Source organism: Polyodon spathula, chromosome 54 (genome assembly GCF_017654505.1).
Source record: "Polyodon spathula isolate WHYD16114869_AA chromosome 54, ASM1765450v1, whole genome shotgun sequence".
Classification (NCBI taxonomy): domain Eukaryota; kingdom Metazoa; phylum Chordata; class Actinopteri; order Acipenseriformes; family Polyodontidae; genus Polyodon; species Polyodon spathula.
Window position 1 is genome coordinate 200110 of NC_054587.1, and position 27566 is coordinate 227675.

A 27566-nucleotide genomic window follows, 5' to 3' on the forward strand; every position below is an offset into this window, starting at 1 on the left:
GAGTGATAGCGGGAGAGAAAGCGTGCGAGAAAGTGATAGAGGGAGAGAGGGAGAGAGAGAGCGTGCGAGAGAGTGATAGAGGAAGCAAGTCTCTCTCTTTGATTTCTGAGCTCTCTGTGTTTACCTCGGAGTCAGCTGGGCCTGGTCTGACTCGCAGCAGCAGGGGGCTTTCCTGGAAGCTCTCCCCACCTGTTCCAGCCACAAACCAAGCTGAAACAGGGGAGGGGAGGGGAGGGTGGAGAATTCCTGACGTGGCACGGTCAGAAAACGAGAGAGAAAGAGACAAACAAAGTTGATACTGTGAATTTTATATAACATTTTCCAAATATGATTGCCGTCCTGCATGTACTGTTGGCTCAGTAAGTGCTTGCAAAGCGTTCCATTGGCCTTGCAGATGAAACAGAGAGTAAGAAATCCGCTAAGTGAACACAGACACACAGACGGGCTGTTCTGCAATGAATTACAAGCCAGTCTGTCTCAGCATGCAGCTGGCTTACTTTACACACCCTCTCTCTCTCTCTCTCTCTCTCTCGCCTTCTCTCCTTTCCCTCTTCTGTCTCCCCTCTCCCCATTCCCTATCCCCTCCTCCTCTTCCATCTCCCTCTCTCCCCTCTCTTTTTATGGAGTGTTCGTCCCTTCTCTCTCTCTCCCTCCTCTCTCCCCCCCTCTCTCTTTCGGGACTCTGTCTCTCTCAGCGTGAAGTCGGCACAGTTTACACAACCTCCCTGTTCTCAGACCGCAAACTCTGCGCCTGCTTGAAAAATAATATCTGCCCTGCGTCAGAGAGCTGAACCCTCGCACGCCAAGCCCTCTCCTCTAACACCTCTCCCCTTCACTCCAGAAAAAAAAGCATGCGTACCAGCCAACTCCTTATCAATCAACCAAGCAGTCAATCAGTCAACCAACAAGTCAGTCAATCAACCAATCCATATATCTACAGCAGGGCTGGCCAGTCAATCACAGTCCTGGAGGGCCATTCTATTCCACTCCAGGTTTGGGCAACAGCTAAAACTACTACAGGGTCAGGGTAGATGGAGGCTCGTTCAATTAGTTCAGTTAAACTGTGGAAGACACAGTGTGGGGAAATTCAGCTGGGCAAATATTTCCACACCTGGTTCCCAGTCTGATTCAGACTAACACTGGCTAGGAAGAAAATATATCCAATGAAACAGCATTTCCACCTCTGAGCCGAGCTTGAAGGAGACACTGAATCCTGCTCCTGGTTTATCCACCGGGCTTGCACGCTAGCAACAGTGCAGCTTTCTGATGGATTCGCTTGAGTTTGGAGGACTGTCGGTCACGTCTCAGTCCTGAAGTTCTAGGGCACGCGAAACCTTTGGCTGTAGCTGTAGACGGGCACTTCGAGAGATACTTCACGTTAGCAACATGTTGCCAACATCGGATTTCTTGTTTGTTCAATTCATCGTTCTCTATTGCTGTAGCTGATTAACGATCATTAGTTGCTATGCACACCTTTCTATAATATTTAAGGAAAAGAGATGACTCATCCATATGTGAACAGATGGCTAGAAGCAGTGCTAGAAGCAGACAGACACACAGACGAACAGACTGACGGAGACAGGCGGGCCGCGCTTGTCTCGTGATTAATGTCCCACAGGTTTGGCTTTGTCCCTCAGCTGGGTCTGGTTATTGTATAAAAATAAACTCCAGGGTTGTGATGTGCTGCTCTGCTGTTCTGTGAAAGAGGTCTGGGAGCCCCACTGAGCAAGAAACTCGAGCCCTCACACTGTCAGGAGGAACAAGGAGAGGGGAGAGATTGGGAGCAAAATGGGGGAAGGAGAGGGTGGAGGGGAAAGAGAAACGGGGGTTAAGAGGTTACAGAAGAGGGCAGACAGCGAGGGAGGGGCTGGGGTTTCTTGCTTGGATGCTCCTCTTACTTTTAATCTGTTTTTCAGATCATTGTTTTTGGATGAGGGCAGGTATTCCCAAAACTGATGCTGCAGTGTACGTACTATCTGTGTGTGTGTGTCTCTCTCTACCCTCCCCCTTCCGCCACCTTCCCCTTCTCTATCCCTCCCTCTCCCTCTCTCCATCCCTCCACCCCTCTCTCTCTCCTGACTCTTCTATGGGTTTGAAATGACTAGACAGCAATCATCTGCTTTTGTAGTTTGTGTAACAGAAATACAGGGTGGTTCAGAATTCGCGCACAATTGGCTAACATGCCTGTATCATTGTTCATTTCAGTATGACAGTCAGGTTCAGACTGTACAGCTCTGGCTAAAAGCATTACATAACTCCCTATAGAATGAACTCATAAAGTCAAATGAAACCCTCTGAATAATGTTCCCTTGTGAACATATTGAATTACACACCAGCGCTTTGTACTTTTCCCGTACAAAAAATGGAAAAATATTACATTTCAAAATCTAACTTGAAATACTTCTGTACAACTTCTTCTGGGAGACTTTAATGAGTTATCATTTTGGAGTTTCTTTGATCTTACACAATGTTAAATAAAAGATCTGAATTATGGTCATGGAGTTTTTGGTTTTATTATGTTTCAATCTTAAAATTCTAGGTGATGCAAAACTTTTGGCCAGAGCTGTAGGTCAGTTTGAACTTCAGGAGTCTGGATCAGTGAGTCTACTTCGTATTTGACACATCATAAAAGAACAACTTGTTCTGGGTGTTATATAGTAGAGTTTTCTTAAGTAATGTGATTAGTTACTGAGTGATGCTGAAAATAAAACGCTGCCTTTCATTTGCTGTGAAAAAAGTAAGATTATTTTTAGTCTGGTTTAAAAGAAAAAGGGGGGCTACAGCTGATCTGATTACAGTAACCTGATTACATTTTTCAGTAACTTGTAACTGAAGTGGTTTCTTTTAAGAGAGGTAATGCAATGTGGTAACCGATTACATTCTATGCATAAAGTAATCACTTTTAGTTACATTTTGCCTTTTTTTTTTTTTTTTTTTTTTGCTGTTGTTTATAATCTCTTATAACGGACATAGTCAGTCTGTCTGTCTGTCTCTTCAGGTCTGGTTGTGTTTCTATGCCTCTCCCTCTCTCTTTTAAACAGGGAGCGGGTCTGTGATAAAGTTACGAGTGCTGATAAGAGGTAAGGGAATGGATTGCTGTATTTCAGTGTGTGAGTTAGTGTGTGCTTGAGAGCAGTAATGCTTTAGATACAGTGGTGCACTGTCTGTGTGCATTCGTATGTACGTGAGTCAGTCTGTGTTCCAGCTGTCTGTGAGACTGAGGTGATTCTGCTCTTATAAGGACAGAGAGAGAGACAGAACGAGTGTGGACCCCAGCTGAGACAAGAATCTGAAATACTGACCAGGAGAGAGAGAGAGAGAGAGAGAGAGAGAGAGAGATAGAAAGAGAGAGAGAGATAGAGAGAGAGGAGAGAGAGAGGAGACAAAAATAAAACTGTACTACTATTATAGATTGCAATAGATGTTTGTAATATTGTAGTTTATTTGATTGGAGAATGTTAAATAAGATAGCAATTATATTTATATATTTTAATTATGTCTCAGTCCTAAAGTTCTAGGTGATCTCCTGGAACCGGTATTCAAACCATTGGTCCTGAAAAAGTGTCTCCGTGTCCCCAGTGCTTCAGAGAAGAGAGTAGGTGCAATGCTGTACTTTGTAATGAAGAATGAGAGAGGAAGAGGGAGGGAGGGACATACCGGTCCCAGCAGGGTGTGAGGAATTTCAACACATACCTGGCATGAATACGCTAAGAGAGAGGAGGAGAGAGAGAGAGAGAGAGAGGGATGGAGGAGAGGGAAGAGAGAAGAGAGGGAGACAGAGGGGAGGGGAGGATTCGAGGAGACTAGAGAGAGATTAGGGGGAGGAGAGAGAGAGAGAGAGAGAGGGAGGAGAGACAGGTACTTAATCGATGATTAGTAGAACACTTGATCATTTAGAGAGAGAAAAGAGAGAGGAGAGTAGTGGAGAAAGAGACCTGGTGATTGAAAATCGACAGAAAGCTAAAGGGAATGAAAGAGAGAGAGTAGATCGAAAACTGACATAGAAAGGAGGTAGGAAATCATATAAATAGACGATTGTATTGGCTCGCTACCCTCCCTGGTCCAAGAGTAGTGCCAATGGGGGGGGGCGAGATATATCGATAGCGTTACTACTGACGTTGTAGCGAGTCCGACCAGTTCAGAGAGAAAAAGGAGCGGGGGAGACAGGTGAAAGAGTGAGGGAGGGAGGGGAAGAAAAGAGGAGAGCTGACAAGGCGGGTTAGGATAGAAAGAGAAGGAAAGAGGTAGAAAAGGGGTGGGAGACAGGAGAGGGAGGGGTGTGAGAGAGAGAGAGACAGTGACAGTGAGTGTCTGGTGTACACTGGAGATTTGGTAAAAGCACAGCCACCTTGCAGGCTACAGTAAGGACAAGTATAGTATTCTATATATATATATATATATATATGTGTGTGTGTGTGTGCGTGTGTGTTTAATCGAGTCATTTGTATCAATGTATCTATCTATATTCTAAATATATGTTTTTGTTTTAATTCAAGCGCTTTTTAAAGATCGCTTGGGACGGCGTGACAGACGCTGTTATTCGCCGGGACCCCGCTGGACTGGCAGCATTGCAAAGTACGAAGAACGGTCTTCTGTCGGAGGTAACTGGCCGTGAATATTGACAAGCTCCCAGGTAAACCCGTTGCCTTAGATCTCCTCTTGTTTTTATAATAACTGACATTTAAAACCAGTATATTTCTATAATTTTACCAGCAGACAGTATCGCTAGAAGGTCTTAAAATGTAATTATATTGTGTACAATTATTAACAGGCCTCTGATATTAAAGGGGTACAATATGGGGTAAATGTCCTATTATAGTGTCACAATTAACACGCGTTTGAAAACAAACTGACAAATGAACTGAGTTCCTATTCTTTATGAATGTATCTTTTGTATACGAAATGTAGATTGAATTGCTCCTCTCAGGAACACGCTGTCACGTTTGTTGTTTGGTAAAGATGTTGCTCACGATGTTTTCTGTTCGTTTTACTGATATAAATATATTGCTAGGATTTGTTACAAGTTGTTTTTGTAAGTATAATAATTCGTTGACAATACGGCTATGAAAGCGCGTTCCAGCGGTGTTTAGTATAGACACCGCTGACCCCCCCGGCTACTTTATAGATTTAGGGCAAGTGTCAAATGAAAAGCAAGTTCAAAATAGTTAGATACGTCATCTTCAGAGCTGTATTGGAAAGATATTCATTTAATTACATATATATATATATATGTGTGTGTATATGTGTAGTATATGTATATATATAGATTATATATATATATATAATATATATATATATTAGATATTAATAATATTATATATATATTATATACATATAGTTACTATATACATCTATAATATATTTAGTATACTATATATATATATATATATATATATATATATATATTATATATATATATAATATCAACGCAATTTTTGAATGGGTGTTTAGACAGTTGCGTTAAAAACCTTACCCACAAACTCTGTAAATACCCAACCAAATACACGGCGACTGTGTTTCCTTTTAACACATCTTAACCTTCTGTAGAAATGCGTTAGAGAATAAATGGAAACGCAGAAGCTGTTGGGATGTTCGTCCTGTGGATTTCTAAAGGGACCCGCGTGAATGGATGGCGTTGGTTGGAAATTGTTTCCAGACTGTTCAGTATTTCTGCTCGTCTGGATCTTGTTTCCTTGCCTGGGGTGGAATAGAATACAAATGTGGGAACTGTCCCGTAGTTTTGCCGTGGTGGAGAGTTATCATTCAGCATTAAGAAAGTATAGTGTTATATTGTTAACAGTAAAGCATATTTCATTTTTATTCGTGGGATTTTAGGAAATATAAATTCAAAATCATCCTAGAGCACGGTGTGATTTAAAATAAAATTAATAACACGCATTCTGCACAGAGCACATCATGCATTTCAGATGCGTTTATACATCTGCAGTCATGTTTGTGTATTCACTTCACCCTCAAATGCCGTATTATATATACACACACTTTTTAAATACAGAAATAGACACTAGAAGTAATCTACACATATTAAGGTAAATCTACATTAACAATACGGTGTTTTTTGCTTTGTTTTGTTTTGTTTTACAGTGCAATAAAACGTTAATACACTTGCTGCTGGAGGAGAAGCGATTTGCCGAAACGTTTCCTCGACTGAATACTTTGCGTCTGGGTTCACGATTGCCGGCTGGTTTCTCTCAGCTTGATACGAGGATACTAATCTGGTGTTATTTTAGGTAAGCCTGAGACTACAGGACAGGTGTCCTCCAGTCCTCGAGGGCCGCAGGGGCTTCTGTGTCTCATTCCAACTTAAGCTCTCAATTAACATCCTTCATCTAATTTTGTGTTCAAGAGAAGCGTTAAATGTGTCCCAGTTAATTAAATAATTAGACAGAACGACAGCCAGAAGACACTGCTGCCCTCGAGGAACCGAGTTTCACACGCCTGCTACAGGGCTTGTGAAACTATAGCCGCTAGTGCCAGTGCCCGATCTGATTAGAATAGAGTCGATTGAATCGGACGTTATCAAGGGAAATCATCCCATAGGACTGGACCAGGAGGTACCGACTCGCCTCCCAACAGGTAGAGTCGGGCCGGATCAAGCGCTTTAACGCACGTCGGATATAGCGGCCGCTAGAAGGCGCTAAACAAGCGGCGTGGAAATAATACTAAAATGAGTACGAAAACGAAACTACTCGCTCATTCCTATGGGACGATGTTTGCTTGATAACGCCCCATTGAATCGACTGACTCTAATCAGACCGGCTGGTAAGGCGGTCCAGGTGTGTGTGCGTGTTTATCGTTATGGATATACCTTGCAGTGCATTAGAGCAGCCCGGCTTGTGCAAATGAGAACAGTTTTTAAAATATATACACTTTTTTTGTAAAACGTAACTGCGCTTGATTGAGAACACGTTTTTAATGTACTGTAAGAAGTTACCGCGGCTACTTTTTTTTGTTGAAGTAACTTGTAACGGTAAGAATTTGCTAAAAGTAACCGCCCCAAACACGGTGTATCTTTGTACCACTGTTTGGTTTTAACTACTGTGATTTATAATACTGTCCGTCAGTTTCTCTTAGAGGCTCAGCATCGCACAATTAAATGCAATGCATTGATCAGTGTGTTGTAAAACAATGACAGGGCGCCGGTATCTCGGGTCTGTGTGAATGAAAAGCACAAATACGCTTCGTGACAAAGCTCCGCAGAGCAGTCCCACTAATAGCCCTCCTGTATTGGAATTGCACTAACCAGCGTCATCTTTCTCCTGTTGGCCGGGTCGTTTCCGAGCTTCATTATTTAGCGCGGTGTCAGCGCTCACAGATTAACGAAACTAGACTTTAATTAAGATCATGTGTCCTGCTTGAGTTACAGCATAGAACCTTTTAACAAAAAAGAAATCGGCAGGTCTTTAAAAAATAAAAAAAAATAAAAAACCCACATCAATCCAAACTCGCCCGCTGCTGCCTTTCACTAGAAGCGGTTATCAGGAGGAAATAATCTTCTGCCGGCTGTAAGAGAATCCAATGGATCCATTCACAGATAACATACAACACAGCGGCGTGCAGAGTTATTAGAATACCACCCCCTGTTGCATCTGTAGTTTTGATCTACGCATGTGCAATCAAAACACTGGAACTGGAAACCTGAATTCGCTTTCGCGTTGAAGATAACAATAATACCTTTTTGTTTGCATGACTTTGCATTATAACACATTAATTATGTCCACCGCATATTATTTTGGATTGAATGAGGGGAAAATGTAAAAAAAAAAAAAATATTCCCCGGAATTTCTTTAGTTAAACAAAATAAGACAAATTACAAATGTATTTTTAGGAAGGAAAGTCACAGTAAAATAGGATATTGTTGATTAAAATCAATAAACTGTAATGCAAAATCCAGGCTCTTGTATAAATGATTAATGAAAGTGACATAAGCCCGCGTGCTTTTGTTTTATTGGAGTGACATCACGTCTCGCAATTTTGGGTTAAATTGTGGGTTTTGTGTTAATGGATGTTTCTCGAGATCTCTTTTGCTTTGAAGTTATTTTATGTTTTAATCGCCCTAAATACAGCCGAATTCGATTAAATGCTTATTAAATGCGATCCCATCCTACTACAGGTTCAAGAAAGTTCTCAGTTCGTACACTTTGTTTCAGTGTCTCTGTTATACCTCCCGGGCCGGCAGTGTCCTCTGGTTAAAAGCACGCTGAGTCGGTGCCAGCATGCGCAAAGGGCTGGACTTAAAAGCATGACGCGCATTCATTTAATTCCTTTTAATTATTGTTCTGTTTTCAGTAATCTTACATTTTGAAGTAAAACGCTTTGCTGTCATTGGTGTTCGTTTCATTCGTGACTGTGAAAGCACAGATTTATGGTTCGCTGCGCGGTAACAACTTTTATCAAATATGTGAGCGTGGCGTTCTGTTACACACGTGAGAATAGAGTAATGGTCTAGCACGCTGACGACAAAGCCACGAGTCTTCTCCTGCGTGTCAAGCCACTATGGGGGCAGCTCAAAGCCACTATGGGTGTACAATACATTATGTACACACATATATACATATATATATACATGTATATATATATATATATATATATATATATATATATATAATATATATATATATAGTCTCCTGCACTCGTGAAAGACGTATATAATTATTACTTTATATATATGTAACCCTTAGCAGCTTTCACTGGACTCTATGAAGCTGGGGGAGGTCATTCTATATAGAGTGGGTGCAATTCGGTGTGCAATTCAATATGTTAACAAGGGAACATTATTCAGCAGCTTTCACTGGACTCTATGAAGCTGAGTGAGTTCATTCTATATAGAGGGGGTGCAATTCAATATGTTAACAAGGGAACATTATTCAGCAGCTTTCACTGGACTCTATGAAGCTGAGGGAGTTCATTCTATATAGAGGGGGTGGAATTCAATATGTTAACAAGGGAACATTATTCAGCAGCTTTCACTGGACTCTATGAAGCTGAGGGAGTTCATTCTATATAGAGGGGGTGCAATTCAATATGTTAACAAGGGAACATTATTCAGCAGCTTTCACTGGACTCTGTGAAGCTGAGGGAGTTCATTCTAAATGATGCAAAACATTTGGCCAGAGCTGCATGTCCCAATAGCTAATCCATGGTCTGTAATTGACACAATTCTCCCTCTCTACTGCATTTCCTTTTCAAGGATGAAGCCAGATTGGAACCACAGTTTGCCTGCTAAGAGCAGAGGAACCCAAGTTGGTTGAATCAGCAGCGCAAAGTGAGACAGGCATTCTGAGGGACAGCAAATGATGGAGCTCTACCAGCACAGCAGCCAACCCCAGGACCCCCGCCACCATCACACCAACTCCTCCGCGGAGACCCCCTGGCAAAGGAACCAGTCTGCAGCCTTCTCCCCCAACTCCTCGTCACCCCCTGCTGAAGACATGATAGTTACTGCGGTGATTGGGACACTCCTGTCTCTGATGTGTGCCATCGGGGTGGCAGGTAACCTCTACACCCTGGCGGTGGTACGCAGGGGGCATGGGAGGTCCTCCTCTTCTCTGTATGTCCATGTTCTGAACCTAGCTTTGGCTGACCTGCTCTATTTGTGCACCGCCCCGTTTATCGTCTATGACAGCTTCGCTCCAGACTGGGTCTTCGGGGAGGCCGGCTGCAGAGTCCTGTTAACTTTGGATCTTCTCACCATGCACTCCAGCATTTTCATCTTGACCATCATGAGCTCGGAGAGGTACGCGGCCATCGCCAGGCCCCTGGCCACAGCCGGGAGATCCCGGGGCTATCGAAAAGTGGTGGCCCCTTTAGTCTGGGTCCTGTCCCTGGGTCTCACCTCTCCCATGATGGTCATGGTGCATCTCGAGGAGCGGCTCGTGGAAGACGGGAGTCTGAGGAGGATGTGTTCCCCCACGTGGAGCGAGGAGGATTATAAAGTTTACCTCACGGTGCTTTTCACCACCAGCATCCTGGCTCCGGGGGTCATCATTGGGTTCCTGTACGCCGGCTTGGCTCGAATCTACTGGAGATCCCAGACCAAAGGGAATGTGGGTCAGGGGCAGACACGGCCTCCCAAACACAAGGTCCTGTATATGATCTTCGCCATCGTGCTGGCGTTCTGGGCGTGTTTCTTACCGTTTTGGGTCTGGCAGCTGCTGCCTCTGTACCGGCCGGAGGCCCTGCGTTTTTTACCCGTGCGAACAGAGATTTACATCAATCACCTGGTGACCTGCCTGACCTACGGGAACTCCTGCGTCAACCCCTTCCTGTACACGCTGCTGACCAAGAACTACAAGGAGTACCGCAAGGGCAATACCGGGAGTCACCACAAGGGGGCGGTGGTGGTCATGCTGGCTTCTTATCCCTGCAAGAGGGGGGCTGGGTTTAGCGAGGCAGGGGTCCCGGAGGCTGGGAGGGCCGGAAGTGGGAAGATTGTGGCCCCCAGCTCCCCGACTGCTATGGAAACCGTTATCCACTCATCTGGTCACCTGCAGGGGGCAGTATAGGACAGGGGTGGTCCTGGAAAGCCACAGGACCTTCTGATTTTCATTTGTAATTGACCAGTGTGCTTTATTTTAGCTCACAGCTACTCTGGGAAGAATTACCTCCATGAATGGTTAAGATATTCCCAGACATGTTTTAAGGGATGGGGGGGGGGATTTTTTTCTTGTTTTTTTTTTTAAATGTTTCTGTATATTTTTTACATTTTATAAACATATTTAAAGATTGTAGATAGAAACTGGCATATAAATAAGATATTGATAAGATACGAATTGCTGTGTAAAGTAGACAAAATACGTTGGGGGTGGAAAACGTGTTGATAAATAATTTTTTTTTGGGACTGTACTGTATATCACACAATTTTTTTTTTTAAATGCATGCTGAAACACTGTAAATTCTGTATATTAAATATCTGACTATATTAATTGAAATACGTCGTTTTTTTTTTTTTTTTTAAAGATGGGTAGCTTTCTGAGAATTATCTAGTGATGAATTTCACTGAGAGAGGTACTGACAATCTAAGACAATTACAATCAGTTTGTACAGCTGTGCCAAACTTTTAGCGTATTGTAGGATAGACGCATAATTAAAAAAACAACAACAACAACAAAAAACTATATGAACATAATCTTGTATTTAACATCGTGTAATCAAAGAAACTACAAAATGATATCGCATAAAAGTCTATACCAGAGGCCATAATAGCAGCGCAGTAGTATTTCATGTTAGATTTCGAAATGGCACATCTGTTTCAATTTGTCAGTTTTCCTTTAAACTATAAAGCGGTGTGCAATTCAATATGTTAAAATAAAATAATTTAATTCCACTTTGAGGCAGAATGTGGTAATTGGATAGGGTGGGGCACAACGTTTGTCCAGAACTGTAGATATCGTTGTGGGTGTTGAACTGTGCGCTGCTTTTGTAAGTGCAGGGCATCAATCATCTTGTCCCAGGAACGGTGCCTTCGTTAATTTAATTAAATTAGCTGTCAGACCCAGAAAGATGAATGGCTGACGGGTTTAAGACGCTCTCGGCTGTTTACGTCCCGCTTCATAATTAAATTAAAGGGGCGGACAGCTTTAAAAAGAAAAGGTACCCCCCCCCCCTCACGAACCTGAGATTAATTTGCGACTTTCATTTGTGACTCTCTGTGGACGTACTGTGCAGTACCGCTGGGTTATACTAGTTCATCGGATCGCACACAGTATCTATCTCTCTGTCTGTCTCTCTATCTAATCACTTTTTGATCTGAATTTCTTGTGTTGCTAGTAACTTGTTAATAGATGCTTCAGGTACAGTGTAAGATGGTCTCTCCCCTCCCTTTCTCTCCTGTCTCTCTCGCTCACTCTACCCCTCAATCGGATATAATCCTCTCCCCTTTCTAGTTTGACACCTGGTGATGTCACTTCCCAGCCTGGCCAATCACCCTCGCTATGCAATTGAGAGAGTGACGTCTTCGTTCCTCTGCCATCTCACTGTCTATACATGGCAGAAACTGGTGGAAACTGATCAATTTGTTGCGGGTCAATTAATTAAACATGGAAATATTAACGGCGCTTTGGCTGCCACCTGCTGTTTTTAACTGGAATTGCACATTTGCTTTGAAATAGTATTACCTCCTTCACTAAAATGTCTTCCAGTGCGACTCCTCTACCAAGATGGCCCGATCCCCCCACCCGGCAGTCCCGCATAACAGACGCTTTCTTTACCAAGATGTGTTCCAGCTGGGAGTCCAATCTGACTGGGTTTAGCAAGATGGCCGCCGCTTGGCTTCACTCCACCGCTCCGTTGTCTTTCCAATGAGGATTTCAAAGGGATGGGCGTATCCCGTATCCCCGTATTCCCTTTGTTTCTAAGAGTGTCCGCGACGGGGCGTTGTATAAAGTTTTAAAGCGGTTGAATCCGCAGTGACTCGGGAAAGAGAACAGGGATGGAGGATTTAGATTTTAGTAAGTCTCTATTCTTGCTCTTGTGTTGCTGTTGCATGAAAACGCGTGTCCTGCATTCGCATGCTGTCAGCACCTCTTAATAACGCATACCGGCCCCCCTCTCTCCAGTACCTGGTTTGTAAACGGCAGGTATTATCAATGTTAATAATGTCACTGCACGTCAGCGCAATGCTGAATCGGGGTTTCATTACTGGCGTAAAGAATGGAAGGAAATCAGTTTTGAATCATTCGTTTCAGCTCTTGTTGTTATTTTTTTAGGTCGGCAATCGATCACGGCGTTATTATAATAGCTATCAATGAAAACCCGATCAATTCCTGGTGTCGGTGCATTTCAAGATGCCGTACTGGTGTATTGTTCAGCGATGTGAAGCTCGATGTGTCCATTCTATTGTATAATAATAATAATAATAATAATAATAATTAATTTTATTATTATTAATTAGTATATTAAGTAATTATCTTATAATATAATATATATTCTTATATCATTATCAGTATTAGCCTGCATGTTTTCTTTTTGTAAAGGATATACTTGAAATGAACTTGATTTAGTCAAGGTGACTGACAGCTGTCTCTCTCTCTGACTGTCTAATATGTTCTGTACTCGTGCCATCGAGTACATTGTATAGATGTTGTAATAATAATAATAATAATATAATAATATTAATGCATGTTGTATTTGTCTCTAAATAAGTATTTGTAAATGTGGATGATCACACAAACATTTAACCTACTGTTGTCGGTATTTTGATTATTTTGCCATAAACTAAAAACGACATTTCTAATACACAATAATATATAATAATAATAATAATAATAATAATAATAATAATAATAATAATACATTCTTATTCTTTCAAAGTTAACATTTGCCAAACATTTGTGGTCCTGGTTTTGTATGTATGTTTAGTGCTGTAGGTGCTATGAAACAGTTTAGCACAGTATAGATAGATTTACTACACATTACAGGTAGAGTTTGTTCTCGGTCTGTGTTTGTTATTAGTTGAAAGGTTTTAGTCATTATTAAGTTACAAATCATTCCTGGTTTTACTACGAGTTTAATAAGGCACACCTGTGCTTGTTACCTAGACACTCTGTGGCTGATTAAGCTCCCTCCCTCCCTCCCTCCCCCTCCCCCCTCTCGTCCCCTGTCAGACACACTGTCTGGTTGGTCTCTCTCCCTCCCTCCCTGTCTCTCTGTCGGTCTGTCTGTCTGTGTGTCTCTCTCCCTCCCTCCCTGTCCCCCCCTGTCTCTGTGTCTCTCAGTCCCAGGGGATCTCAGCTCGGATGAGCGTCTGGAGCTTGAAGAGATTCGACGCAGGAAAGGAATTCTGCTGCTGGAGATCCAGAGACTCAAAGATGAGCTGAGAGAGGCCATGATGGAAGTGGAGGGGCTGGAGAGCAACACAGAGGGGAGGTGAGAGGAGAGGGGAGAGGGACTGGAGAGCAACACAGAGGGGAGGTGAGAGGAGAGGGGAGAGGGACTGGAGAGCAACACAGAGGGGAGGTGAGAGGAGAGGGGAGAGGGAGAGGAGAGCAACACAGAGGGGAGGAGAAAGGGAGAGGGAGAGAGGGAGAGGGACTGGAGAGCAACACAGAGGGAGAGGAGGAGAGGAGGGAGAGGAGAGGAGAGAGGGACTGGAGAGCAACACAGAGGGGAGGTGAGAGGGAAAGGGGAGAGGGAGAGGAGAGCAACACAGAGGGGAGGAGAAAGGGAGAGGGAGAGGAGAGAGGGACTGGAGAGCAACACAGAGGAGTGGAGAGCAACACAGAGGGGAGAGAGAGATCGATCTATCGGGTGTTTTAACAGTTTTTTTTTTTTATCGCAGTAAGCAACGTTTTTTGGCAGAAACACCGGTCACCCAGCCATGGTCGAAAAAAGTTCAACATGGATCCCAAAAAGGTGATAAAATTAATATAATAATAAGATATAATTAATAATATAAAATAACCCTCTTAATTAATTAAGGTTGAAACTAGTTACTACTACACAAGTACTAACTAATTCTTTTTTTCAGATTGATTAAGAACATACTTGGAGACAAATATGTGCTGTGTGTCCATAGTGTGTGTGCAGGGTATCTCTCATGTGTACACACTCCTGTGTGTGTGTGTGTGTGTGCAGGGTATCTCTCTGTGTTTATCCTGTCTCTGTGTGTGTGTGTGTGCAGGGTATCTCTCTGTGTTTATCCTGTCTCTGTGTGTGTGTGTGTGCAGGGTGTCTCTCTGTGTTTATCCTGTCTGTGTGTGTGTGTGCAGGGTATCTCTCTGTGTTTATCCTGTCTGTGTGTGTGTGTGTCTGCAGGGTGTCTCTCTGTGTTTATCCTGTCTGTGTGTGTGTGTGTGTGCAGGGTATCTCTCTGTGTTTATCCTGTCTCTGTGTGTGTGTGTGCAGGGTGTCTCTCTGTGTTTATCCTGTCTCTGTGTGTGTGTGCAGGGTATCTCTCTGTGTTGTGTGCAGGGTCTGTGTTTATCCTGTGTGTGTGTGTGTGTGCAGGGTATCTCTCTGTGTTTATCCTGTCTGTGTCTGTGTGTGTGTGCAGGGTATCTCTCTGTGTTTATCCTGTGTCTCTGTGTGTGTGTGCAGGGTATCTCTCTGTGTTTATCCTGTCTCTCTGTGTGTGTCATTTCACTGTTGAGAACGAGTTTCTGCAGGGTATCTCTCTGTGTTTATCCTGTCTCTGTGTGTGTGTGCAGGGTATCTCTCTGTGTTTATCCTGTCTCTGTGTGTGTCTGTAGGGTATTCAGTTCCTGGTTGAGAACGAGTTGCTGTGCCACATCGCTGAAGAAATCGCTCAGTTCCTGTACAAAGGGGAGGGGCTGAACAAGACTGCGATAGGGGATTATCTCGGTGAAAGGTACCCTGCCTGCCTTCCTTATAGCTGGGCTGGAAACAGCAATGAGAATCTCTGCTGCATAGCAATTTGATCCAGTCCTGGTTTTCACTCTGAGTTTAATAAGACACACCTGAGTTTGCTGAAGTGCATTTTCAGCATTATTGTGCAACAGTGTGTAATCACGTTTCTACAATCTGATCATTCTTGCTCCATCAGAGTTTTCTCATCTTATCAGTTGTTATTGTTTAGAAGTGAATGATAATTGGAGGTTCAAATCACCTGACTCAGCCCCTGACTCACTGTGTGTGTGTGTGAGAAACCCTGAGTGAGTCAGTGAACCTCCTTGTGCTCCGTCCTTCGGACGAGACACCAAACAAACGAGGTCCTATTGGAAGAGACTCTGCAGCAGCCCCTGACTCACTGTGTGTGTGTGAGAGACCCTGAGCGAGTCACTGAACCTCCTTGTGCTCCGTCCTTCGGATGAGACACCAAACAAACAAGGTCCTATTGGAAGAGACTCTGCAGCAGCACTCACTGTGTTGTTGATGATGCAGTCAGTTCACCCTTGTGCTAGTCCTTCGGATGAGACGCCAAACAAACGAGGTCCTATTGGAAGAGACTCTGCAGCAGCATCAGTTGTTGATGATGCAGAGTTCACCCCCCCTAGTCTCTGGAAGTCGCTTTGGATAAAAGCGTTTGCTGAAAGATGCATTAATACTACAAATATTAACAATAATCTCTTGTTCTTTTGCTCAGGGACGACTTCAATATCCGAGTCCTCCACGCGTTTGTGGATCTCCACGAGTTCACGGACCTCAATCTAGTGCAAGCGCTGCGGTGAGCAGTCGGTCTGTGTGTTGTGTTGACGGTCTGTCCTCTCCGGCTGTGTGCATACAGCCGTGTGCAAATGATGCAAAGATCGTTAAGAAAATTATCGGGCAAATTGGCGATTTGTTTAATTTAAATTGCACTTCTAGTTTTTTGCTGCCACCTTGTGGTTGTCATGGGTAAAACCGAAACAAATACGTTAATAATAATAATAATAATAATAATAATAATAATAATAATAATAATAATAATAATAAATGGAAGCTGATTTATTTCCGTGTTTTTCCGACATCAGACAGTTTCTCTGGAGTTTCCGGTTGCCTGGAGAAGCGCAGAAAATCGACAGGATGATGGAAGCATTCGCTCAGAGATACTGTCAATGCAACCCGGGTGTCTTTCAGAGTACAGGTACTAAACACCCCACTCGCTATCCACCCACTCACCCACTCACTGGGCCCTGTTGCCCAGGTATGAGAGAATACACGGGGGTTCTGATTTCAGCGTTCTTCCTTCAGACACCTGCTACGTCCTGTCGTTCGCCATCATCATGCTGAACACCAGTCTCCACAACCCCAACGTGAGAGACAAGCCGGGGGTGGAGAGATTCATCTCCATGAACAGAGGAATCAACGAGGGAGGGGACCTGCCAGAGGAGCTGCTGAGGGTGAGGGGGTGGAGGGGGTGGGAAGTGGTCCCCCCACCTCCCCACCTCCCCACCTCCCCCCACGCCCCGACCAAAATTCTCTTACCTACCTACCCATTGGGTGGATGGATGGATGAAGCACCACAATTTAGATTTTTTTCTTTTTCATTTCTCTTTTTCTTCTTTGTCAGAATCTTTACGACAGCATCAAGAACGAGCCGTTCAAAATCCCAGAGGATGATGGGAATGACCTGACGCACACTTTCTTCAACCCGGACCGGGAGGGCTGGCTCCTCAAGCTGGGTGAGGGAGAGGGAGAGGAAGAGGGAGAGAGCGCCCGCCCAGCTAACTCGCATCCACTGGAATGTTTTTGGACAAAGATTACATTGAGATTACACTTCGAATCAATTAAAGAAAAGGAAAAAATCAACATTTGGTTAATTTAAAATAATATAATTAAGAACCCATTAATGAAACTATTTGCATCTCCCTCTATATAGAATGAACTCCCTCAGCTTCACAGAGTCCAGTGAAAGCTGCTGAATAATGTTCCCTTGTTATCATATTGAATTGCACCCCCTCTATATAGAATGAACTCCCTCAGCTTCATAGAGTCCAGTGAAAGCTGCTGAATAATGTTCCCTTGTTAACATATTGAATTGCACCCCCTCTATATAGAATGAACTCCCTCAGCTTCATAGAGTCCAGTGAAAGCTGCTGAATAATGTTCCCTTGTTAACATATTGAATTGCACCCCCTCTATATAGAATGAACTCCCTCAGCTTCATAGAGTCCAGTGAAAGCTGCTGAATAATGTTCCCTTGTTAACATATTGAATTGCACCCCCTCTATATAGAATGAACTCACTCAGCTTCATAGAGTCCAGTGAAAGCTGCTGAATAATGTTCCCTTGTTAACATATTGAATTGCACCCCCTCTATATAGAATGAACTCCCTCAGCTTCATAGAGTCCAGTGAAAGCTGCTGAATAATGTTCCCTTGTTCTCATATTGAATTGCACCCCCTCTATATAGAATGAACTCCCTCAGCTTCATAGAGTCCAGTGAAAGCTGCTGAATAATGTTCCCTTGTTCTCATATTGAATTGCACCCCCTCTATATAGAATGAACTCCCTCAGCTTCATAGAGTCCAGTGAAAGCTGCTGAATAATGTTCCCTTGTTAACATATTGAATTGCACCCCCTCTATATAGAATGAACTCCCTCAGCTTCATAGAGTCCAGTGAAAGCTGCTGAATAATGTTCCCTTGTTCTCATATTGAATTGCACCCCCTCTATATAGAATGAACTCCCTCAGCTTCATAGAGTCCAGTGAAAGCTGCTGGATAATGTTCATGTATTTTTAAATGTTGTTGTGTCTCAATACTGAAGTTCTCGGTGATGCACAGTGTTTGCCTGTAGCCTTATACTCCGTAACAGTAAACCTACAGCACAAACAGCCCAATTTTTTCTCGCTGCCAAGATAAACCGACCCAGCCTTTCGCTGTTGCCTTGTTCTAAGAAAGTCTTCAGTTTGAATATTCAGTGATTTTGAAGTTTGCCGAGAGAAAGCATTTGCAGGGATGAGGTACAGATCGGAGACGAGACGCCTACGAGAAACTTACTTCACTTTCTGAAACGCGGCTTTCAGATCACTATTCAGCAAGATGATTTTAAAATGTCCTTTTACACATTGAGAAGGGTTACCTTCACTGTCTTCAGTGTTTTCTGATGTGGGACACAAGAAATCGCTAATCACTCCTGTCTGTAAATTCCGCTTTTGTTTAACTGAGTTCCCTGCTGTAGTCTGTATGCTGTTTCCAGCTTTATTTCTAAGAATACATTTCCAGGACTCTCGTCTGAGGTATTGAATACGTTTCAGATCGTCTGTTTCTTTCGATGAATTAAATCCAGTTAAAACTGTTCTTTAAAGGTTAGTACAGTTTCACGAAAACCAAACTGGGTTTAAAATTTAGTTGTAGGATTCAGTTGTGTGTAAAAGTAACTAATTGTAACGTCTCTGTAAGGGGGAGGTTTGTCTGGTCCTGTGCTTTCACTGTGATATACATTTCTGCATGATCTTGGCTAATGTGACTAATATTTCTCTCTTTCTTTTTTCTCCATCCCCCTTCTCCCTTTCTTGCCACTCTCCCTCTCTCCTTTCCCTCTCTCCTCTCCTCTCTTCTGCTGATTGCGCTTAAGGAGGTATGTATCTACACTGCTTATTAATCTTCAGTGTTTGTCAAAATGTTGCATGTTGAAGGCTCTCAAAATACGTTTTTGAAAACAAGTGAAAATTGTGACTACCCAGGTGAAATGATTTGCAGTAAGACATGTCTCATCAGATCATCGTTTGAGACCGGAGAAGAACTGTTACATGATTATACAGGCTGCCAGCTTGCAGAGGTTGGGGCTAGAGCTGGGGTTGGGGTTGGGGTTGGGGTGTATCCCTTTTAGTTTTTTTTTTTATATAAATCGATTGATAGATGGACAGCGAGTTACTTATCCAGTCATAATGAAACTTTGTACGGACATTCCTTTAGCACTTCAAGTTCACTGAGAATCTGAATCTGGGTCTGTGTGGAGCCTCCTATCCCTCAATCTGCCTGCCAGCATGCAGTTTTCCATTCGGTTGTGGCGATCGGCTTTCTTTCTGCATTGACAGCTGTGGCGCTGTGTGTGTGTGTGTGTGCGTGACTCTCTTGTTTGTTTGTGTCGACAGGGGGTCGCGTGAAAACGTGGAAAAGACGCTGGTTCATCTTGACAGACAATTGCCTTTACTACTTTGAGTACACCACGGTAAGAAATCTTTCCTTCTTCTCCCAGGAGTGTCGCAGAGTGGGAACGTATTGGTGATCGCGTGAAAGGAAATACGTTGGTCATGTTAAACCAGTTTGTTTGGCGATGGCTTTGGCATAGGCAGAGCTGCTCGGGTAACTTAGGGTTAGAACGATTGACGTGAGAAAGCAGGTGCAGGAATGTACAAGCAACAAAATATTTTAAAGAATGAACCACAGTAACCTTGTAGAAGAGAGTAGTTAGCGGTTGGTTGCACTTGAATGGAGAAAAACACGCTCTGGTCTCATCCTTATAGTGTATAGAGTAGTTCATTCCATGTTTGCCTTCGTTCGCAATCCTTCCACTGTTAGCCCAGTGTTTTTTTTCCCAGGATAAGGAACCTCGAGGGATTATCCCGTTGGAGAATTTGAGTATCCGGGAAGTGGAAGATCCCAGGAAACCGGTGAGAATTCTGTTCCTTTCAGACTTATTTTTATTGTGTATAATCAGTGCTGTTTATCCTGCATTGCATCTCCCAATGTATTGACCCATAGGGTGCACAATACAATACGAGTAATTATATTTAAGCAGCCGTGTGCACGTTTATTAGAACACACCCCGTTGCTTCTGTAGTCTTTGATTTGTTGTGCGCGCGAAATCAAAAATCTTGAAAAATTGTTAGTCAAATTAACGATTGTCTGATTTGAATTGAAGGCTTTAACAGTCCACACGTGCAGTTCATTCGGTTTTGAAGGCGTGTTTCTCCCTGGGTGTTCCAGAACTGCTTCGAGTTGTATATTCCTAATAACCGAGGTCAGCTGATCAAGGCTTGTAAGACGGAGGCGGACGGCCGGGTCGTGGAGGGCAACCACAACGTCTACCGGATCTCCGCCCCCACCCAGGAAGAGAAAGACGAGTGGATCAAAAACATCAAGTGAGCTTCTGTCTGTCATCACAACTCTGCTGGGTCTACAGCTAAAGCCAACTTTGCTGTAAGAGTGGATGAACATTCTCTATCTCTCTCTCTCTCTGTCTCTCTCTCTCCTGGCAGGTCTGCAGTCAGTGTGGATCCTTTCTACGAGATGCTGGCTGCGAGGAAGAAACGCATTTCACTGAAGAAGGAGGAGCAGCAGCAGCAGTGAGAGAGGAGAGGAACAAATAGACTTTAAAACTCGTCCTTCGTTCCATGCCCCTTTCTTTCACACCAAGTAGCAATCCTGGGGTACCCCCCCCCCCTCACAGACGCACCCCTTTTCCACTGGACCACAGTGACCACTAATATAAACCTCTTTAAGGCTGGAGGTACACAAGCAGTTTTTATTGGCAATTCTACAACGGAAACAAAGCAGTGGACTGTTCTGGCAATTGAAAAAATCGCTTGTATAACTCTGACTTAACAGCCTGTAGCTTCCCTTTATTTAATGATTTATCTTTCTATCTTTCTGTCCTGATTTCTCTATGAACTATGGGGGGCAGTCCCTTTTTAAAAGCCCTCTTCGATTCCGAGATTGAGAAACGCTCGTTTTGAAATAAATACAGCCCCTCAGCCCCTCCTCCTCCGGCTATCCCCTGCTTGAGAACCAACTTCCAAAGTCTTATCATGAGTTTCAACATCCAGCCAGGGGTGTCCAGTCAGTCCTGGTCCTGGAGAGCCATTCCACTCCACTCCAAGAGGTTTAGCAAGTAAAATGAGATCGTGAACTACTTCAGGGTCTGGATAGATGGAGGCTTATTTATTTAATTGGTTCAGCTAAACAAATTAAGAAGCGGGTTTTGGAACTGCAAATACTGCAATACGATTTCCCTGACGCAACCTGAAACAATCCTTGAAGTTAACTTTCTATACAATACATAAGAAATGCATGGTGTAACCCGTAGGGGGCGCTGTCTGCCTTTCACTGCACCTCTGATTAACATGAAGTTGCATTGACCTGGCATCGGTGTGCTGTATGCAGAGGTAACAATTTGGTCATGTCCAGCACAGAGAGCAATGTGGTGACCTCGGATCAATGATTAAGTCTAGAGCTGCTTGACTGTTTTTATTCCTAGAAGATCATTGCTGCCGAGCTTTAAGAGATCGTCATTGGGGATTCAAGAATTCTACTTGGCCCTGACAGATCGTGATCAATGCTGCCAGCTGCTTACAACATCCGGGCAAGAATGGATCCTGGCATTTAAGCAAATGGGGGGGGGGGAAACCCTTTGAGTATCATCTGGGTTCTTTCTGAATGATGGGAACCAGAGAGACGGTAATCCCTGCAGTGTGGCGCCCAGCATGGGGCCGCTCTTTGGAAGGAGGGGAGGGGAGGTATCGCCTGGGACGCAATGGGGAGAGGGACCACTTCCTGGTCAATTCCTGGTTTTCAATTCCAGTTCCTTTTTAAAACCAATATCGTTTTTGTTTTCATGTTATGAGATTTTATTTTTATTTTATTATTAATATTTTGTTGTGATCAGTTGTCTTCATTTCTCTTATGGGGCGATCCGTTCAGTCTCCGTGCCTCAAGCTTGCCCTGGACTGGAAGGATCACCCTTTCTCTTAGGGGGGTGAGGGAGGGAGCAGTTAAGTCTGCATGCCTCAAGCCTTCCCTGGACTGGAGGGAGCCCCCTTTCTCTTAACTTAGTAATGCCCATGTGCATTTGTTGCAATGGGTTTAAATGAAGGGGACCTGTGCATTGCTGAATTTATTTGGATTAATGAATCCATGGCAGCTTCTTTTGTTGTTGTTGACGTTAGCATTCCTTTCAAACAACCTGCATCAGTTTTAACGAATGTTTTGCGAAGTGGATGTTGCATGTTTTTTTTTGTTGTTTTTTTTTTTTTTTTTTTAAATAAATCTAACTTGTTTTTTTGTATAAATAACGATATTAAATAATGTTCTCCTTTGAAGGAAAGTATAGAAAGTGTAATGCTAAAATGACATTTCAGTGAAGTGTGTTGCTTGTTTTATTTCACCATGTGTGAATGGATCTGCACAGCCACACACTCTAAAATAACTCTCTTTTCTCGCTAATATAAACTAAAACATCAATCTGTCTAGGTAGGCTTCTTCAGTGTCTCTTATGGTACAATAATACTGTCTAATTACACACAGTACTAGTTCTTGTCGCTCTCCATTCCGTGTCTCTTATGTGGAAGACGTCGGTCTTCCCTCTGAAATAAACATCAGTTATTTCCAACCAAATCTCCCACAGTATAAAGAAATGAAAAAATGTCTCAAGCAAAGGGACTTGGGTAAATTTCGTTATGCTGATGAGACGCTGAATATCTCCGAACAATCTAAATGAAAAAATGACTGAAAAATCACCAAAATGCTTACCTTTACAAACTTCAAAAGAAAATTTATTTTAGCAGAAAATTTATTTTGCTGTGTGTGTGCGTATGCGCGCGTGGGTGTGTGCAGCATTTTAAAATGACTGCTTGTATGAAAGTCTCCTGGGGCAACATATAGCAAAATAAACGGTTGGTTTGATGCCAGTGTAATATATGAAAAATGACGTTCCGAAGCATTTTATTTTTTAAATTTAGATTCAAAGGAGCAATTCATATAACTTCTCTCTCAAACTAGACACAATGTCCTGCAGGTTAATTGATTTCATCCGCTCAGTGATGACGTCCAGACAGTTTAGTCCCTGAGTGGAATGAATCTCGTTAGCCCGGCAGTGCAAGCGAATGCCCTTCGGAGCAGAGAGTGGCGCCCCTGATCGCGGCGGTCCGTGAGGGAACGATATTCCAGATTAAAGGCTCACCTCGCAAGTGCACGCCCCTCCCTGACCCTACATGACCCCCCCCCCCCACTCACCCATTACACAGATCACACACAGCCCCGAAGCATGACTGTCTTAAACAGAAAGCTAGACAAAGACGGACAGACAGACAGATGGAAGATTACATGCACGGAAAGATATTGAATGCAGGGCAGTGGACAAACATCCTGTCTCGGCTAAAACCTGGTTTCCATGGAGACAGAGACAGATAGACAATGCCATTAGTGAATGTAGGACAGTGCAATATAGCTGCATTCAGATACCTGCTTGTCTGTATATAAAGATATATCTTAGATGCAGGAAATATACAAGACCGAAAGACAGACAGCCCCAGACAGCTAGAACAAGAAGACATTGAATGTAGGACAGACAGTTAATAACATCCTGTCTTTAATTTTGCCATGGAGATGGAATTAAAGAGTGAGTAATGGATGGGAGGGAGGGGTAAGCAGCTCTAAGTAGCCACTAAGCAGAGTAAATCTTTTTCAAAGTCACTTCTGGCTGCGCAGACTGGATCACTGGATTCTCCTCCTGGTCTTTTCCTCTTGGATCCTGCTGGACGCCTCGGCGGAACACGGGCCTCCGCTCCCCAAGTTCGTTTGCACCCCGATGCCTGTGGATTCTGATCCCGGTTGCTCCGGCAACGACTGACACCCCCAACCCGCGACCCCCGGCAGCTCCAATGCCTGGTGGGGTCTAACGGACGACGCTAAAGCCACCGTCCAGCAGAAGGAGACGATTCTGGACCAGAGAGAAACGATCCGTGAGCTATCGCCCAAGCTCCCGCTCTGCGAAGGGTTTGGGATGCATTCTACAGGGCGCCGTGACGACGCCGAAGACTCCGATCCCCGTCACTCCAACGCTTTGGGAAGCTCTTCGCGTCCCCACCGCCTCCCCGAACCCCATTCTCTACACGGGGTGCCCCGGCCGCATCACGAGGAGACGCGTGGCTCCAAGAACACCATGGGGGACCCCCCCAAGCACGCCGTGTCAGTGGATCAGATGGGCAGAATGCTGCAGTCACTCAAAGAGAGGATAGATAACCTGCAGATAAAGAGACGTTACAGGGTTGTGAAATGGGATTGGATTTCATTGCGGGTTTTCATGTGTGTGTGTTGTTTGGGGCTCTGAGAACCAGCTAATTCAATACAGTCTAGTATAGAGAACTCTGTGCTATGCTGGGGATCTGAGAGCCAGCTAATTCAATGCAGTCTAGTGTAGAGTACTGTACTGTGTGCAAATTTGACAGAGCATCTCAAGATTTGTCATTGCTATCCTTTATCTACCCGCCTGCATGCAAACACCTCTGGGTGTGAGGATTTCAATCTCCGCTCAGTAATCAGGGATACAGAAACACACTCGTGTGTGAAAATGTCAGAGCGCTTTGTGCTTCAATCAGGCGTCTCGAACAGCTTCTGCGTTCCTTTCCTCTCTCCGTTTGAAATGAATTGCATGTGCAGCCTGTTGAAGTCGTCTATTAAATGACACGATGACAATTTTCCAAGCTGTTCAGTTCTGGTGGTTTTGGTTTCACACGCACAGCAAATCAAAGACCACAGAAGCTGTGGGGAGTTCTAGTGCATTTTCACGCGACTGCGAGTGTGAAACGCAGAACTGGATCAAGCGTTCTGTCGAGTCGTCTTGTCAAAGACCCAGTACCCATGGGCACCACGGCAATGGACACCGCGACAACGGGAACCACGACGATGGTCACCACGATGACAGGCTCCATGACAACGGGCACCACCGCAACCATGTCCCCCATCACAGGAGAGGAGTCAAGAGTCGAGACAACCAGCGCCACTCCAGCCATGGGCAGGAAGCTGGATGCTGTTATGGATCATCTGCCACATAGGAACTCGGACAAGGGTAAGAGTTCACATGCAGGGGACTCTGGCTGTGATATTATACTTTAATACCTGCTGTAGATCTGGTTACCTAGGATTTTAGAGATAGAGACATAATTAAATAACACGAAGATAATTTAGAATATTTATTTAACATCATGTGATCAAAGATTCTACAAAATGACATCGCTGAAGTCTACCAGAAGCCATAACAGTAGTACAGCAGCAGTATTTCATGTTAGATTTCGAAATGTCGCATTTTTCAAATTGTCAGCATTTTGTTAAGTGTGTCGGCAGGTGTCATGTGACTTTCTGAAACAAAATTAGTTAATTATGCAGTTATACAGCAATGCCTGCTGTAGTTATGACTATAAATGACTAATCTCTCTCTGTCTACCTCGCTCCTCCTCTCCCTCTCTATCCCTCTCTCTCCCCCTCTCTCTCTTTGCAGCCTCTGCCTCTCACAAGAAGGTGAAAAGCCCGGATGATTTTCAGATCGGGTTCCCCATGCGCACCAACTACATGTACGGCCACGTGAAGCGCACACTCCTTCAAGAGATATTCACCTTGACTCTCTGCCTCTGGCTGAAGTCCACCTCGTCCCCTGGCATGGGCACCCCCTTCTCCTACTCCGTCCCGGGACAGGCCAATGAGCTGGTGCTGATTGAGTTGGGGAACAACCCCATGGAGCTCCTCGTCAATGACAAGGTGAGAGAGCGAGGCGTACTCAGCAGCCAGGGCTGGGGGGATGTTACAGCTCTGGTCTATCACAGTTCTGTTCTGACTTTTCCCTCGTTCTTGTCTCTCTCTGCCAGGCGGTGACACTTCCCCTCCATGAACGATGCAAAGTGGCACCACGTGTGCGTGACCTGGTCCACGCGGGATGGGCTGTGGGAGTCGTACCAGGGTGGTATTAAGAGGGGCACTGGAGAGAACCTGGCAGCGTGGCACCCCATCAAACCTGGCAGTGTCTTCATACTGGGACAAGAGCAGGTAAGACTAGACGCCCAGAACCATGCCAGAAACCTAGTCTCCTGAAAGCAGCTCTGTGTTCCCTCAGCTTTACAAACACACCGTCACAAAAACACCTGGACACAAGGATTTTTTTTTATTAAATTATAACACATTTGCCCACTTCTGCATAAAAAAAATGGGTTATTTTGCCCAGAATATCTGCCAGAAAACCTGTTCACCTTGAAGTTATTGAATTAGGATAAGTTCCCATATTATTATACCTAGTCCTGAAATAGTTGTAATATATCCTTGAGCGAAAACCGATTTCTACACGACTTTTTTTACTTGGTTATCATAAATGAATGAAGCCCCTTTATCAGGTGCTAGGTGAAGACTGAAAAAGGAACGATTAATGTATTGCAAAGACATGACCACGCTACAGAAACATCTTGACACGATTAGCTGGCATCAGCAGCGTTGTTTTATTGGGGCGCCCCTATTGTATTACACAGAAAAGCATGGGTACTGAACCTCCACATTGTCCCTGCCCCTGTGTTGGCAACCTCCCTCCACAATCCCAACACTCTCTCTTCCACGCCTTCAGGACACGCTTGGCGGTCGCTTCGAAGCCACGCAAGCCTTCGTGGGTGAAATGAACCCAATGAGATCTACAGCCTGGCCACCTGCAGGCAGCCGTGCGATCGAGTCCTCCATCGAGCTCCACGCCGGGGTCGCCAAATACCCCTTCGACCCCTGCCACTAGAGGGAGCCGGTGAGACCGAGAGAACCCCAGAGGCTGTTGTTCCGAATCTGCTTGGAAACCGTAGAGCTTTGGCGGCTTCCAATGTATCCATGTGCACCCTCCCTGTCCTTCCTGAGAGAAGTGGGCTTTGTTTTGTTTTTTCAGCCGTCCGAGATCTTGTAAGATCGACTCCTTCTATAACCAGGGAGTGCACCACGGTTGCTTTATCTTTGTATTTTTTATTATTAGGTGAATATGTTCAAATAAATTCAATAGGGAACGATTGGGGTGAACTCACTTCTTTGGACTGAGAGGGAATGAATGAGTGAAGGAAGGCGAAGTTTTGAATGGGTACTTGGTTACACAGCGCTGCCGCGTTCTTGTGCACAGTTACAGTGTACTTCATGTGCAAATCTTCTTGCACGATATATATGTAAAAACACAATTGTATCAGAAAAGGGCTAGGGTTGTATCAGGCAAACACTCAGTACATTGTAACTCTGCATAATAACTTTGCAATGATGTGTGAGCACACTTGTATTTACTAACTGCTATGCAAACACACAGCAATTAGAGACTCTTAATGGAAAGTGTTACTGAAAGAACTTGTCTAGTGTACTGTTCTGTATTTGCACTCTATTAAAAACGTTTCATGTAAATAATGTAACAGGGAATGTGCTTAATCTCTGAGGTGTCTATATTGC

General features: G+C 44.0%; 2 protein-coding genes and 1 pseudogene across 3 annotated transcripts; all 3 read left to right on the forward strand.

The window, feature by feature from the left end:
- Positions 1-4303: 4303 nt before the first annotated feature.
- Positions 4304-10917, forward strand: LOC121307263 (urotensin-2 receptor-like). 2 transcript variants are annotated; one of them, XM_041239429.1, is made up of 4 exons: positions 4304-4361; positions 4497-4633; positions 6103-6248; positions 9209-10917. In XM_041239429.1, the coding sequence occupies exon 4, from the start codon at positions 9312-9314 to the stop codon at positions 10521-10523; it is 1212 nt and encodes a 403-aa protein (XP_041095363.1). In that variant the 5' UTR covers positions 4304-4361; positions 4497-4633; positions 6103-6248; positions 9209-9311; the 3' UTR covers positions 10524-10917. The 2 variants fall into 2 exon arrangements, with proteins under 2 accessions (XP_041095363.1, XP_041095364.1); XM_041239430.1 differs by lacking the exon at positions 6103-6248.
- Positions 10918-12069: 1152 nt separating this feature from the next.
- Positions 12070-21144, forward strand: LOC121307270 (cytohesin-2-like). Its single transcript, XM_041239440.1, has 12 exons — positions 12070-12467; positions 13734-13884; positions 14301-14370; positions 15207-15325; positions 16061-16141; positions 16428-16540; positions 16648-16796; positions 16967-17078; positions 19496-19572; positions 19943-20014; positions 20331-20485; positions 20603-21144. Exons 1-12 carry the CDS (start codon positions 12449-12451, stop codon positions 20691-20693), a joined length of 1209 nt encoding a protein of 402 aa, XP_041095374.1. The 5' UTR covers positions 12070-12448; the 3' UTR covers positions 20694-21144.
- Positions 21145-23970: 2826 nt separating this feature from the next.
- LOC121307213 lies at positions 23971-27357 on the forward strand (annotated as a pseudogene).
- Positions 27358-27566: the final 209 nt, after the last annotated feature.